Source organism: Silurus meridionalis, chromosome 9, assembly GCF_014805685.1.
Source record: "Silurus meridionalis isolate SWU-2019-XX chromosome 9, ASM1480568v1, whole genome shotgun sequence".
Lineage (NCBI taxonomy): Eukaryota > Metazoa > Chordata > Actinopteri > Siluriformes > Siluridae > Silurus > Silurus meridionalis.
Window position 1 is genome coordinate 5,639,582 of NC_060892.1, and position 13,230 is coordinate 5,652,811.

At 40.5% G+C, this 13,230-nt stretch overlaps 1 protein-coding gene across 1 annotated transcript; it reads left to right on the forward strand.

Annotated features, from left to right (window-relative positions):
• The first annotated feature begins 370 nt into the window (after window positions 1–370).
• On the forward strand, window positions 371–12,912 carry dph5 (diphthamide biosynthesis 5). Its single transcript, XM_046857554.1, has 7 exons — window positions 371–605; window positions 1,862–1,986; window positions 3,736–3,844; window positions 6,087–6,207; window positions 9,632–9,671; window positions 10,449–10,552; window positions 12,236–12,912. The coding sequence occupies exons 1-7, from the start codon at window positions 429–431 to the stop codon at window positions 12,466–12,468; spliced, it is 909 nt and encodes a 302-aa protein (XP_046713510.1). The 5' UTR covers window positions 371–428; the 3' UTR covers window positions 12,469–12,912.
• The last annotated feature ends 318 nt before the right edge of the window (window positions 12,913–13,230 follow it).

Here is a 13,230-nt window from a genome sequence, read left to right on the forward strand (position 1 = left end):
CGTAAAATAGCATTTTAATTATTAATTATATATTTTCATTAATTAATTAATCATTTAAATTATATTATTTTATTAGTATTTATATATATATTTCTTTTTTATATATATTATTATTTTTTTAAATAATATTTTATCATATTCATTATTCAAAAAATGGCCTCAGTAGTTTGTATTCATATTAAATAATCAGGCTGCTTTAAGAAATCAGGTTGTTTGGAAATCTGTTTTTGTGAAACGTTGGGGTAATATAATAATATCCTAAATATTGGATTTATACATATTAAACAATTATTTCACGTTTTATCTGATGCACGTTTACTATAAATGCTATTCAAATAAGTTTAACATCAACTCAAGTACAGAACACGCTGAGAAGGGTCCCGATTCGCGACAGTGTCGTAAACGATTGCTGCTTTCCGGCAAAACGGATGCCAGTTGCTCCAGTAGTGAACGTCCATGCGTCTTCAGCAATGTTTTATCTGATCGGTCTCGGGCTCGGGGATGCTAAAGACATCACGGTAAAGGGATTGGAAGTAATCAAGCAATGCAGCCGCGTTTACCTGGAAGCCTACACGTCCATACTGACTGTGGGGAAAGATGCACTGGTATGAAAATGGAGGGGATGCATGGAACATTTCTTTTTTTTTTTTACCGAATCTTAATTATATTAAATAACATGGACAAATCGGGTGACAAAATGCGACTCCATTGGACTCTTTAAAATCTCTGTACAATTTTTCTACCTGAAATCTCTCCAGAAAGGCTGAAACAGCAGGAGTCAGCTTGTGTCATCTTAAACACCCTGTACTTCATAACACACCCACTTAAACTCTGGAGTAATAATAATAATATGTTTTAATAAAGATTTAATAATGATTAACATGATTTGGATGTCAGTTGAGGTGAAAAATGGGTATTAAAAGGTACTATTTCTTACCATTTTACTGTACAATTAGTGTGTATTTATCTTTACCTAATATTGTGCTTTGAAGCTGCTCCCATAAGGGGTCACCAAAGAGGATCATCCGTCTTTATAACCCCCCTGTCCTCTACATCTGCCTCTTTCAAACCAAGCACCTGCATGTCTTCCCTCACCACACCCATAAACCTCCTCCTTGGCCTTCCTCTTTTCCTTCTTCCTGGAGGATCAACATTCTTTTCCTGATGAACCCCATGTCCCTCATTGGCACAAGACTAAATCATCTCAATCGCGCCTCTCTCACAATCTCTCCAAAACGTCCTACATATACAAAATGATATAGAAAAAAACATATTTAGTCACTAAAGCACAAACTATTTGCACTCACCAGAAAAATATATGTGACGGCAGCAGATTATTTAAACATGGGTCAAGAACTTTTAATGTTCACATCCACAATGAGAATGAGAGAAGAGTATGGCTTTATCGGTCGCTTGGTTATTGGTGCCAGAAGGGCTGGATTAAGTCTCAGTAACAGTATTTTCTGGGAATTTCACAAAACTGCCCTTATAGTTTACTCAGAATGGTTCAAAATACATTGTGGAGATTCAGCATCTTAGGCTGTTTTATGTGAAGACTCATTGAAACTAAACAGCTGAAGACATGGAAAAAAAAAGCAGGTGAGACAAGATGAATCTGTGTCCATGATAGTTTCAGACACTTGTTCTTGGCCGAAAGACGTGGAACTAGATGTGATCTTCTGCTGTTGTAGCTCATCCACCTGAAGGCCAGAAGTTTTGTGCATGATGAGATGCTTTTTATGCTTGAACAGGGATTGGTGAACAGTTCATAATAATGAATAGTCATATTATCTCTCTCTCTCTCTCTCTCTCTCTCTCTCTCTCTCTCTGTGTGTGTGTGTGTGTGTGTGTGTGTGTACAGGAGAAGTATTATGGACGAGAGCTGATTTTGGCAGACAGAGACATGGTGGAACAGGAGGCAGATGAGATCCTCAAGGGTGCTGATGTCAGTGATGTGGCCTTCTTGGTGGTGGGAGATCCATTTGGGTAAGAAGAAAAAAATATATACACACACAGAAACCTCTAGTACCCTGGATGCTTTACTGGTCTTTACCCCACCCCGTCACTAAATCCACAATATTTATATTACCGTACTTTTGGCTATAGCCCAAAAATATACATTTCTTATACAACTTATACTATTATTGAAATACTGTTTGTCACATAGAGAACCAGACACAGTGCAACATGCAGTGAAGCGCATTCAAAGACTGGTCTTCAGGCAAAAAAATGGAAGAAAAGGATAAAATTGTGAAATTTGAAGTTTAAAAGGAAAATTAAAGGATAGAAAGCTTCAGAAAGCCAACAGATGGCTATATTACTATAATTGTATAATTGTAAATTTTTAGAATGATAAAAGAATAATTTAATTTAATTGCAATTATATTTTATTTATCTTATGTTTGATTCGAATTCAATTCAATTTGTTTAGCACTTTTAACAAGAGACATTTGTCCCAAAGCAGCTTTACAGAGATAAATAGGTTATAAAATCTGAATTAGAAGTTTAGTGCCTATAAGTTTATACCTAATGAGCAAACCGGTGGTGAAACTGGTCAGAAGAATCTCAAAAGCGAACTCATTCTCATCTGGGTGGCACCGAATGTCCAGTTATTACAGTCCCATCATTGTTGCGGTTACTAATTGTTCTATAATGAGTGTTTGACTACAAAATATGGCAAATGTAGTCTTGAACCCTTGTAACAGACTGTTAATCCATCTTCTTGAGTGAAACGATTTACAGAATCCTCATGTATCTTTGGGCTGTTTAAGTTGATCCTCAGCTGCAGTGAATGGTTTCAAGCTCCTTCTATATATAAGCCTTCAGAATGAATCGGGCTGGAAAGAAGAAGGGTTCAGGATCATTGGGTAGGTTGATAGAGAGAGAGAAAGGAGGAGGAAAAGGGGAGATGAGAGAGAAACATGGATTATTAGGTCATTTACATTTATGGCTTTTAGTAGACGTCCTTATCCATTGCGACTTACATTTATCTCATTAATACAACCGAGCAGCTAAGGGCCTTGCTCAGGGGCCCAGGAATGGCAGCTTGATGAGGTTGGGATTTGAATTTTTGGTTTCAAAGTCCATTGCCTTCACCATTGGGGTACCACCTGCCATATTGGCTACATATGACAACCTAATTGTTAAACAGATATATAATTCCGCATTGATGCCTCAGATGCCTTTACACCAGACACTGGCAGCACACAGAGTGTATATTTAAAAGAACAATAAACGTGTTTTTGTGGATGCACATCATCTAAACATCACATGGACGATTTTTCAGTCTGCATCCATACAGTGATGAACTTGTGACCTCTGTGATTTTTTTCCTGGGCTCCTCTCAGAAGCCCTCATTGGCCAGTATTCATCTGCTAAACCATTGCCTGACCACGCAGTAATACATGCTGTTGGCTTCGTATGCATTTCCTTTCCGCGTGTTTTTCCCCTGATTTGAAACCCACTCGGGCCCTGAAACCGGCAGCCTGTTTCACTGTTTATTTTTTTCCTCATTTTTGGACAAAAACGATTCTTATTTAATGATGTTTAATGATATATTTCAAAGCCAGATGCTTGACATTTCTTGGGCTGATACTAAAATCTAAATAGTGCACTTATAAGCAGGAAAATTGTGGTTTATGTTCGATAACCATTTTTCATTTTTGTGTTTCTTTGTTTTTCTTTGGGGGTTTTTGTAGTCATTGTAATTGATTTATTTTGTTGTTGTTGTTTTAGAGCCACAACTCACAGTGACCTGGTCCTGAGAGCAGTGAATGCTGGGATAAAGTACAGAGTCATCCATAATGCCTCTATCCTGAATGCAGTGGGCTGCTGTGGGCTGCAGGTAGTCCTTTCGTTTTTCCTAAACTCTTTATCATATCCAGCAACTACAGCTAAACAGTTGAAATTGTAGTCATGTGGACGTTCATTTCAATTCTGTATTATTTGTAGAGCGCTTTTAAAAAAGCACATTGTCCCAAAGCAGCTTTATAGAGATTGTGAAATGATTGTAAACGTTTAGTACCTATAAGTTCGTTCCTTATAATTTGTATGTTTATCCCTGAGTCGTGGCCAGTGGTGACAGTGTCAAGGATCAACTTCCTGAGATGGCATGAGGAAGAAACCGTGAGAGGAACCAGACTCAAAAGGGAACCCATCCTCATCCTTAATATCGAATGTCCATTCATTACACATTGTTGAGGCGATTAAATGCAAAACTGTTCATGCAAACTTTACTCATGCGCCATTGTAGTAGAACGTATATACATTTCAATCCAAAACCATCCTCAAAGCAGCGTGCCGAGCCGTGTATCTTCCCGGCATTCAGCACGGATCCATCAATAACACGGCTGGGTATTGAGCTGTTCGAGCACCATTGTGCTCCCTGAGACCCCAGCTGTTCTCACACTGCTGTTCTGGGATCAGTCCTGTGATTTATTAGTCCTGTAATTGAAAATAGTTTAATCCCATCAGCTCATCCTGGATCAGTTTTTCCACTGGGATGAGAAAAGAGCGCGTGGACGGCACTAACAAACCATCACAGGATGAACCGCGTGTAACCAGAGACGCGTGGTTCTGTTTATCCAATCCATTTATACCTCATTAACTCTAATGCGAAAACAATGACCGCAAGTGCATAAATATTTGTTTTTGATAGACGACACCTTTTAGTGGCTGTGCGAGCTTGCACGGGATCGAGCAGATCGATAAGAGTGTGTTTTTGTTGTGTCAGCTGGATCAGCGAGCCATCAAATCAACACACACACACACAGAGGCTTGACTCACTAAGTAACAGGAAGCACCTGGCCCAGTACTGGTAGTTACTCACATAGCAGTGGATATGAAAAAAATTTCAAAATATACAAAATGAAGGTGTTTATAAAGTTCCATAGGACAAAAAATGATTTTATATCACATTTGACCAATTTACATTTCAGCGATTATATACATACACTATATATTGGAGATGCACATCACTAATAACTGAGGCAGATTTGATTCGCATCTTGATGGTTGCCAACGATACGATGCATTAAAGATACATATGAAGCAGCTACCGGTGCGATGCATTTCACCCCAATTACGATGCAGTTTAATGCGATTCAATGCCATACAATGCCATGATGGAATAAATACGATGCTATTGGCGCTATTCAATATAATAGAGAGAGTTCACTTTTATTTCTTTGGTTCAGACAGACAACAAATCCTACATTCACACAAGTGCCTTCTGACTTGTTACTCTTTCACACACAGACCTTTGTGTTTCAAAAAAAGACATAAAATTATTAAGCGTTCTTTTCCTGTTGTGTCTCCAGGAAGTTGCAGCTCTACCTCTGCCATGTCAATCTGTATTCCATGTGACTCTCAGGACACGCCTCCGTCTCCGTAGTGTTGTGATGCGTCATATTCACGTAGCAGCAGTGGTGCTGAGAGAACGCGATCGAGAAACAGATTAGGTAGAAAAAAACCCAATCTTTTTTCATAATAAAAAAAAAAAAGTAAAAGCACATCTACTATTAAATATATATAAATAAATTGATGCATCACATCGGTTTAGTTTTATGTTACCATCCCTAGTATATATGGACAAAAGTATTGGGACACCAGACTTTTCCAGCCATATGTGGCTCCTCCTCAGACTGTTAGCACAAAGTTTGAGGCACATAATAGTATATGCGTTTGGATGCAGTAAATCTTTTCTTCAATTAAACTAGGAGCTTGCTGTTCCAGCATGATAATGCTCCTGCACAAAGCCAGCTCAATTAAGATATGGGTTGAAGTGAAAGATCTTCTGCTCTAGAGCTCTGACCTCAACCCTACTGAACACCTTTGGGATGAATGTGAACGCTGACTCTGCACCCCAGACCCCCTCATCCTCACTTACATCAGTACCTGACTTTACTAACAGCCATGTGACTGAAAGAATCTCACACAAATCTCCACAAGCGTACTCCAAAATCTAGTGGAACATCTCACCAGAAGAGTGGAGTTTATTCTAACAGCAAATGGGAACTTAATGTGGAATGGGATGTTCAGTGGATGTTGTGTAACATTTATTTGTCTGTCTGTTTGTCAATTGCCAGTTGTACAATTTTGGTGAGACAGTGTCCATCGTGTTCTGGACAGACAGCTGGAAACCTGAGAGCTTCTACGATAAGATCAAGAAGAACAGGGACATGGGAATGCACACGCTCTGCCTTCTGGGTAAGCAGGCCAATGTCGTGATGTGAACAATTAACTCCTATTTTAGCTTCGAAAGCTAATTGCATACAGAAATAATGTACTGATCAGTGTGAGAATTGACATTTGATTGGAATGCTACATGCTTGGGTTCATACCAGCTTTGTTTTCAAGCTGTTTTCAGCATTCACCATGATGGCTACTTCCCTCCAGGCTGTATTTTTACTTTGTAATAAAGCTAAACACATTTCATGAGGTTGTATGTGGTGAGACCTGAGATGTTGTATGGATTAGAGACAGTGGCATTGAGTAAAAGACAGGAGGTGGAGCTGGAGGTAGCAGAGCTGAAGATGTTGAGGTTTTCGTTGTGAGTGACGACGATGGACAGGATTAGAAATGAGTTTATTAGAGGGACAGCCCATGCAGGACGTTTTGGTGACAAGGTGAGGGAGGTGAGATTGAGATGGTTTGGACATGTGCAGAGGAGGGACATGAGTTATATTGGTAGAAGAATGCTGAGGATGGAGCCACCAGGAAGGAGGAAAAGAGGAAGACCAAGGAGGAGGTTTATGGATGTGGTGAGGGAAGACATGCAGGTAGTTGGTGTGAAAGAGGCAGATGTAGAGGACAGGGTGGTATGGAGACGGATGATCTGCTGTGGTGACTCCTAACGGGAGCAGCCGAAAGAAGAAGAAGAAGAAGAAGTATAATATAGCAGGATGTCAAACCCAAAATCTAAAATGAATTTTAGGCTTTAAAAAGGTCTTAAATTCGCTGTTCTACTTTTAAATAATTTTATTTCTTATTCTAGTTTTAAAATAAAAAGTCTTTATTTTCCGATGCCCATGTAACGCTACCTTTCATTCTCATTTAAATGCTCCTGCAACACCGTAGAAAGTTTTTGTTTGTTAGTTTCCGTGGTTTTGTAGTTCTTTCTTTCACTCGTCCAAATACAATTTGCTGTATTACGATTACAAATAAGACCAACATGCAACAGCCAATCAGCTTTCTGCTATTGGCGTGACCCTCTCTTGCATTGGTTTACAGACATGAAACGGATTTTATTTTTCAGCTACGGGGTAGTGCAAGTTTAGCTACACTTAAATTTCTTAAAAAGGTCGTAAAAAGTCTTAAATTTGACTTGGTGGAACCTGCAGAATCCTGAAAAAAAAAACTCCAGCCTCTGTGTTTCAAACTAGTGGGTCAGGATGCAGTAGTGACATGTGCATTTCTGTGTCTAACCAAAAGACCTCCAGTTGGTTCTGGAGCTAGCTACACTGATCCTGTGGCCATTTTCTTTTGCCCAGTATCAACCAGGGAAACCATGGCAACCATTTGTAACTGAGGATTGGAGCAGCGCAAGGTGTAAAATTCGCTGCCCGTATATGAGGACACATGAACATGACCGACAAAGACATGGCAATGAAAATGTCAAAGCCAGACACTTCCCTGAGGGACTTGACTCCACCCTGTCCCCGCAACACACTGTTCCTTTCTGTGTTCTCCCTGGAGTCGGCGTTAAATCAGCTTAATTCTTTCACACACAAAAGGCATGAATGTATCCGACGCAAGTGCGTGTGTGTGTGTGTGTGTGCGCGTGTGTGTGAGCTTGCCCATGTGTGTATACGTGCACCAGATGGTCTTCATAGGGAAATGATGATTTAGGTTTAACTCCACCACCTTAAGGGATCAAATCCCCAAAGAAAGCAGAATTTGAATGACAGGTGACTCCGCCCTCTGCCTGGTAGTGGTGAAGGCTGGGCAGTGAGGGCTCAGGTGGGATTCAGATCAGCATGAGGCCAGAGTGAATGTGAGCTGTTATTAACCTCATTATTCAACAGCAGACAGCGAGACCCGTATTATTTGCTTCACCTTCCACCAACACACCCATCCCAGACATCACACACACACACACCAGACAGCTCACACTCCAGACACCGCACACTGATTGGTTTATCCTTCATTACATTTACTAACAAGCCATAGATTATTTATCAGCCTGACACAGATTACTCCAAAGTAGCATAATCAATTTGATTGTAAATGAGTTTGTGTGTGTGTCAGTGCCTGTAAGTCTCTTCTTTGTATGCTAGAAGATCCTAAATTCTGTTTTCTGGCAGTAATTATCATGCATGTAAAGCTGCATGCAGTATCAAATATAATCAAATAAGTACTTTATATCACTTCTGTAATAAAAGCTATAAACATTGATTTCCTCAGCTGTATACCAGTTCCCTTCATTGGCTTCCTGTATACCAGTTCCCTCCACTGGTTTCCTGTATACCATTTCCCTCCACTGGCTTTCTGTTCACCAGTTCCCTTCACTGGGTTTCTGTTCACCAGTTCCCTTCACTGGCTTCCTGTATACCAGTTCCCTCCACTGGCTTCCTGTATACCAGTTCCCTTCACTGGCTTCCTGTATACCAGTTCCCTTCACTGGCTTCCTGTATACCAGTTCCCTTCACTGGCTTCCTGTATACCAGTTCCCTCCACTGGCTTCCTGTTCATCAGTTCCCTTCACTGGCTTCTTGTATACCAGTTCCCTTCACTGGCTTCCTGTATACCAGTTCCCTTCACTGGCTTTCTGTATACCAGTTTCCTCCACTGGCATGGCATCCTGTGAAACAGACCATCAACCCTCTACCTCTAAGCTCTTACCCCCCCAGCCTTCTCCCCTCACTGCACCATGCTCCCTCCAATAATCCATCACCGCTCGACTGGTTCCACCATCTCTAAGGGTACAAGGAAAGCCATGATTTCAGACTAGTCTCTGTTGTGGCATGGCAGTGGAATGTCTCCCAAAAGAGGTTTAGACTAATTGTATTTTTAGTCTTTGTCCTGGTGAGCCAGCAATAGAATGTATTTATCAAAACGCTTCAAAGCACTTTGTAAGTCGCTCTTGATAAGGCCGTCTCCCAAATGCCGTAAATTGAAGACCCCGGCTAGCATTTTAACTCGCTGGATAAACAAATCTACCTTGAGAGAAACCTTTTTGTGTGGAAGTTCAAATCGTTTGGAGCTTTTTCCTCTTTCTTCCATGCTACTGTCACCAGGCTCACTCATAAGAGTTGATCTTATAGGCACTACATTTAAAGGCACCAACACTTTAATTTATGTTTTATAACCTATTTATCTTTATAAGGAGAAAAGTGGTAACTCAGTGGTTAAGGCTCCGGGTTACTAATCAGAAGGTCAGGTTTAACTTCCAGTATCACCAAGCTGCATTTCTTGGGGCCCTTGAGCAAGGCCCCTCAACTGTAACTTGGACTTGGGCAATGTCCGTTGTAAAAATATTTGCATGAAAAATATGCAATTCTAATGAAGAATTGAAATAAAAGAATGTTACAGCCAGTTTATTTAGTAGAACGACTGAAGAAATATGATGGAAAAGACTAGGACACTCAATAATATGAATTCTATTTAATATGTTACATTCTCTGTTTCACAGATATCAAAGTGAAGGAGCAGTCCATGGAGAACCTTATGAGGTAAGACGTCTGGTCTGATTTATATCTGCAGCCCTGTAGCACTTTGTCAGTGGAGATTGTGGTTTATTACAGACGATCGCTTTCTAAAGGTTTATAAAGTTGGACGTGACCCAGGTGAGCTGACCACGGAGGGATAAACACGGTTATTTGTTTTACTTGGATTCTTGATGTGCCATAAAAAAAAAGAAACGAAACGTTTATTACTTTCTTATTCAAGCACTCGAAAAATCTGATTTACAGCCCGAGCTTTTTAAGGGCACGTTGCGTCTCAGCTTACAGAAAAGGTCGTTCGTTTCTTTCACGCTTCAGAACACGTTATAATTTCACCTCCCATTTCACACGGACCCAGGTGGGCTTGCATGTTCCACTGCGGCCGCTGGAAAGAGCGGAGGCCTCAATACCGCTATGCCACAGCCCAAGTGGAACCGGGAAAAGGCCCTAATTTCTCCCAGATCGACTGATTCAGTTGGATCGTTCCTCGGAAATGGAAGAAACACGCACTCTTCTGGGTTTCTGGTCAGAGCCGAGCATGCTTGTCGAATGAGGTTTCAGCCTCGTCGTTCAGCAGAAAGCAAGGCGAATACATTTAGCGCTTGTTTCCTGTATTAAGTTAATATGGAGTGATGCATTAAGACGAGGGTTTGTACCATGTAAAGAGCACTCAGTACTCGCAGTCAATATGTCTATCTTAAGAACAATTGCCATAAATACTACAAGTCCATTAGAGTTCTTTGTCTCTCTTTCTCTCTCTTTCTCGCACTCACTCTCTCTTTAAAGAGGGCGTAAGGTTTACGAGCCACCCAGGTTCATGTCGGTGGCTCAGGCGGCCGAGCAGCTGCTGGAGGTCGTGCAGAACCGCCGAGAACGAGCAGAGGAACCAGGTGAAAAAGAAAATGTTTTTTGCTGACCTGCAACTTTTGACAGTTCATTCTCTGGCACATTGTGCAGGTCTTCACTTATTACATTCATAAACCACAACTTATACACAACACAATATACATTATCAGGACATTATATGGACCAAAGTTTGTGGACACCTGACCATAAGATCGGTTTGTGCTGAACATCCAGTCCTCATTTGTTTTCTATTAAAATAACCTCCACTCTACAGGGTAGATGTTCCATTAGATTTTGTAGTGCTCCTGTGGACATTTTATTCAACCACAAGAGTGTTAGTAAAGTCAGGTTCTGATGGAGGTGAGGTGAGGAAGCCTGGGGTGCTGTCAGCAATCACTTTCAGCTCAGCGGTGTTCTTTAGGGTCAGAGCTCTACAGCAGATCTTCTAGCCAAACCATGTGAAGCATATCTTCATGGAGCTGGCTTTGTGCACAGGTCCATTGTTATGCTGGAACAGGTTTAGGGTCTCCTAGTTCAAGTTAAGGGAAAATTTCATACTTCCGCATCCAAAGACGTCCTGTAAAATTTTTTGCTACCAACTTTGTGGTAATGGTTTTGGGGGAAACAAACACAAAATCTGGTGTCCTAATATCTTTTGTCCATATAGTGTAGCTGCATTTAATATAATCTAATGTCCTAGAGTTCAGTTCCTGTTTTCACTTATGTTATAGCAGCTATAAGCAGTCGTTTTTCCGCACCAGCCTCATTTATAAACACTTTCTGAGTGTCAGATTCGAGAATTTTGCAGCGTTGAGGTATTTGAGTTTTCCTCAGTTATTTTGGAGCGAATGCTTTGGAGATTTATTCAATTGATTGTATACAATTTTCTGCATTATCAAGTGTTTTTCATGATGATCACAATATATTAAACTGGTTCCCGCCTGATTAGTTTTAACCCCCAAAACATCTCGGCATCAGTTCGTTGCGTCGTTCATCGAATGCAAAATGGTTACACTAGTTGTCACAATCTCAAAGTCAAATGTGTCTTGAGTTGACGAATTGTTCAGATGAATCTAGAATGTCACTAATAAAGGTGAGTGTATGACAGGATTAACAACTAGATTGGTCAACTAGTTCTCTAAAATAGGTCAAAGGTGAATCTCGCGAACCCTAAATTTGGTGAGCAAATAGAGAGAAAAACAGAATTACTATTTTAAAAAAAAATGGATGAACATCCAGGAAGCGAATGAACACTAATACATTGCATTAAAAGTGTAAATCCTGTCTGGTCTCTTGTAATCAATGTCCCACATACAGTAACGTGTAAATTTGTGCAGAAGAAATTTAGCCTTGTGCATTTTCAGTAGGATTTTGAGAAAAGTACAGGCTTTTGCAAGAAATACAATGTTTGTACTAATTGTTTTGAGAAATCCACTTACTGGTGTACAAACGTTAAGAATGATTCAAGAAATGCTCCAAAGCAACTGAGAAAAACGTCTCCATGTCTCCATGGAGACAGTCCATCTGAATTCTATTGTTCTACCTATAAATCTGTATTGTTTAATTATTTTTTTGCCTATGTCTGGACTCATTGCTTTAATACAGAGTAATAAACTCACGGCTGGACCATCTGCCCCGGTGAACGATCTGTCCGGCGTTGCATGAAAATTGGATTAGGTTTGATTGAAAGTGTTTGATGAGATTATTGGGTTTGTGTGTTGCTGTAGCCATCACCGAGAACACCGTGTGTGTGGGACTGGCACGGGTGGGAGCAGACGACCAGGCCGTTCGAGCCGGATCTTTGCGCGAGATGGCGGCGTGTGACTTGGGAGCACCGCTGCACTCTATGATCATCACGGGCCGCCTGCACCCGCTCGAGGTGGACATGCTAAAGCTCTTCAGCAGCCCAGAGGGTCTCAGTGGCCTGAAGATGACCGACAGCTCTACCTATGTCTCCTGAGGACTTCAACCCAGAACTTTAACTCTTCTGCTGTATCAATTCTGGAGTTTCAAGGAAACCACACATTACGTCTTTGTTTTTACTTTGGTCGAGTACCTCAAAAAAAAAAAAAAGATCTGCGCAAGTTGCCTAATAATATAGTGTTGCTGAGTTCAGTTTTGCTGTGCCATTGCCTGAATTACAGAGAAGGAAATGGCAACAAAAAGGCCACAGAGACAGAAAAAAAATTCTGGGCCAAATTAATGCCTGTGAAATGTTAAGGGATTCGATTGTGATTCAAATTAGTGCACATGAACTTCAGGATCGTCACGTGAACGTAAAACGTTTTATTTTCCTACAGGGTTTTTCCTGCAGTCCCGATTCAACACGCCTCGGCTCCGGGTTCTGGATGTTGAAACATTTCTCAATCAATGTACAAAACTGATAAAACCAGTTTTCACAACATTCTGCTTTTCTTCTTTAATCTGACCAAATGTTTTCTATATCTTTAAAAAAAAAAAAAACATGAAATAGAAGTCATTTGTAGGTGTGCAAGATCCTAAGAAATCAGTCACAGGAGCATTTTTCTTCCCCCAATTGTTTTGGTGAGAGCAGGAGGTCACGTGAAGCTGAAAGGACAAGGAAAATCTTCATACCATTTATATACAACAAAAACATTATGCTTCACCCTTTTAACCATGAGTGCAGAATCATACACTATTTATTGTAGATCTGAATTAGAGGTGTGATCTATTTTTTTTTATCCCAGTCCTGCTCCTGTCA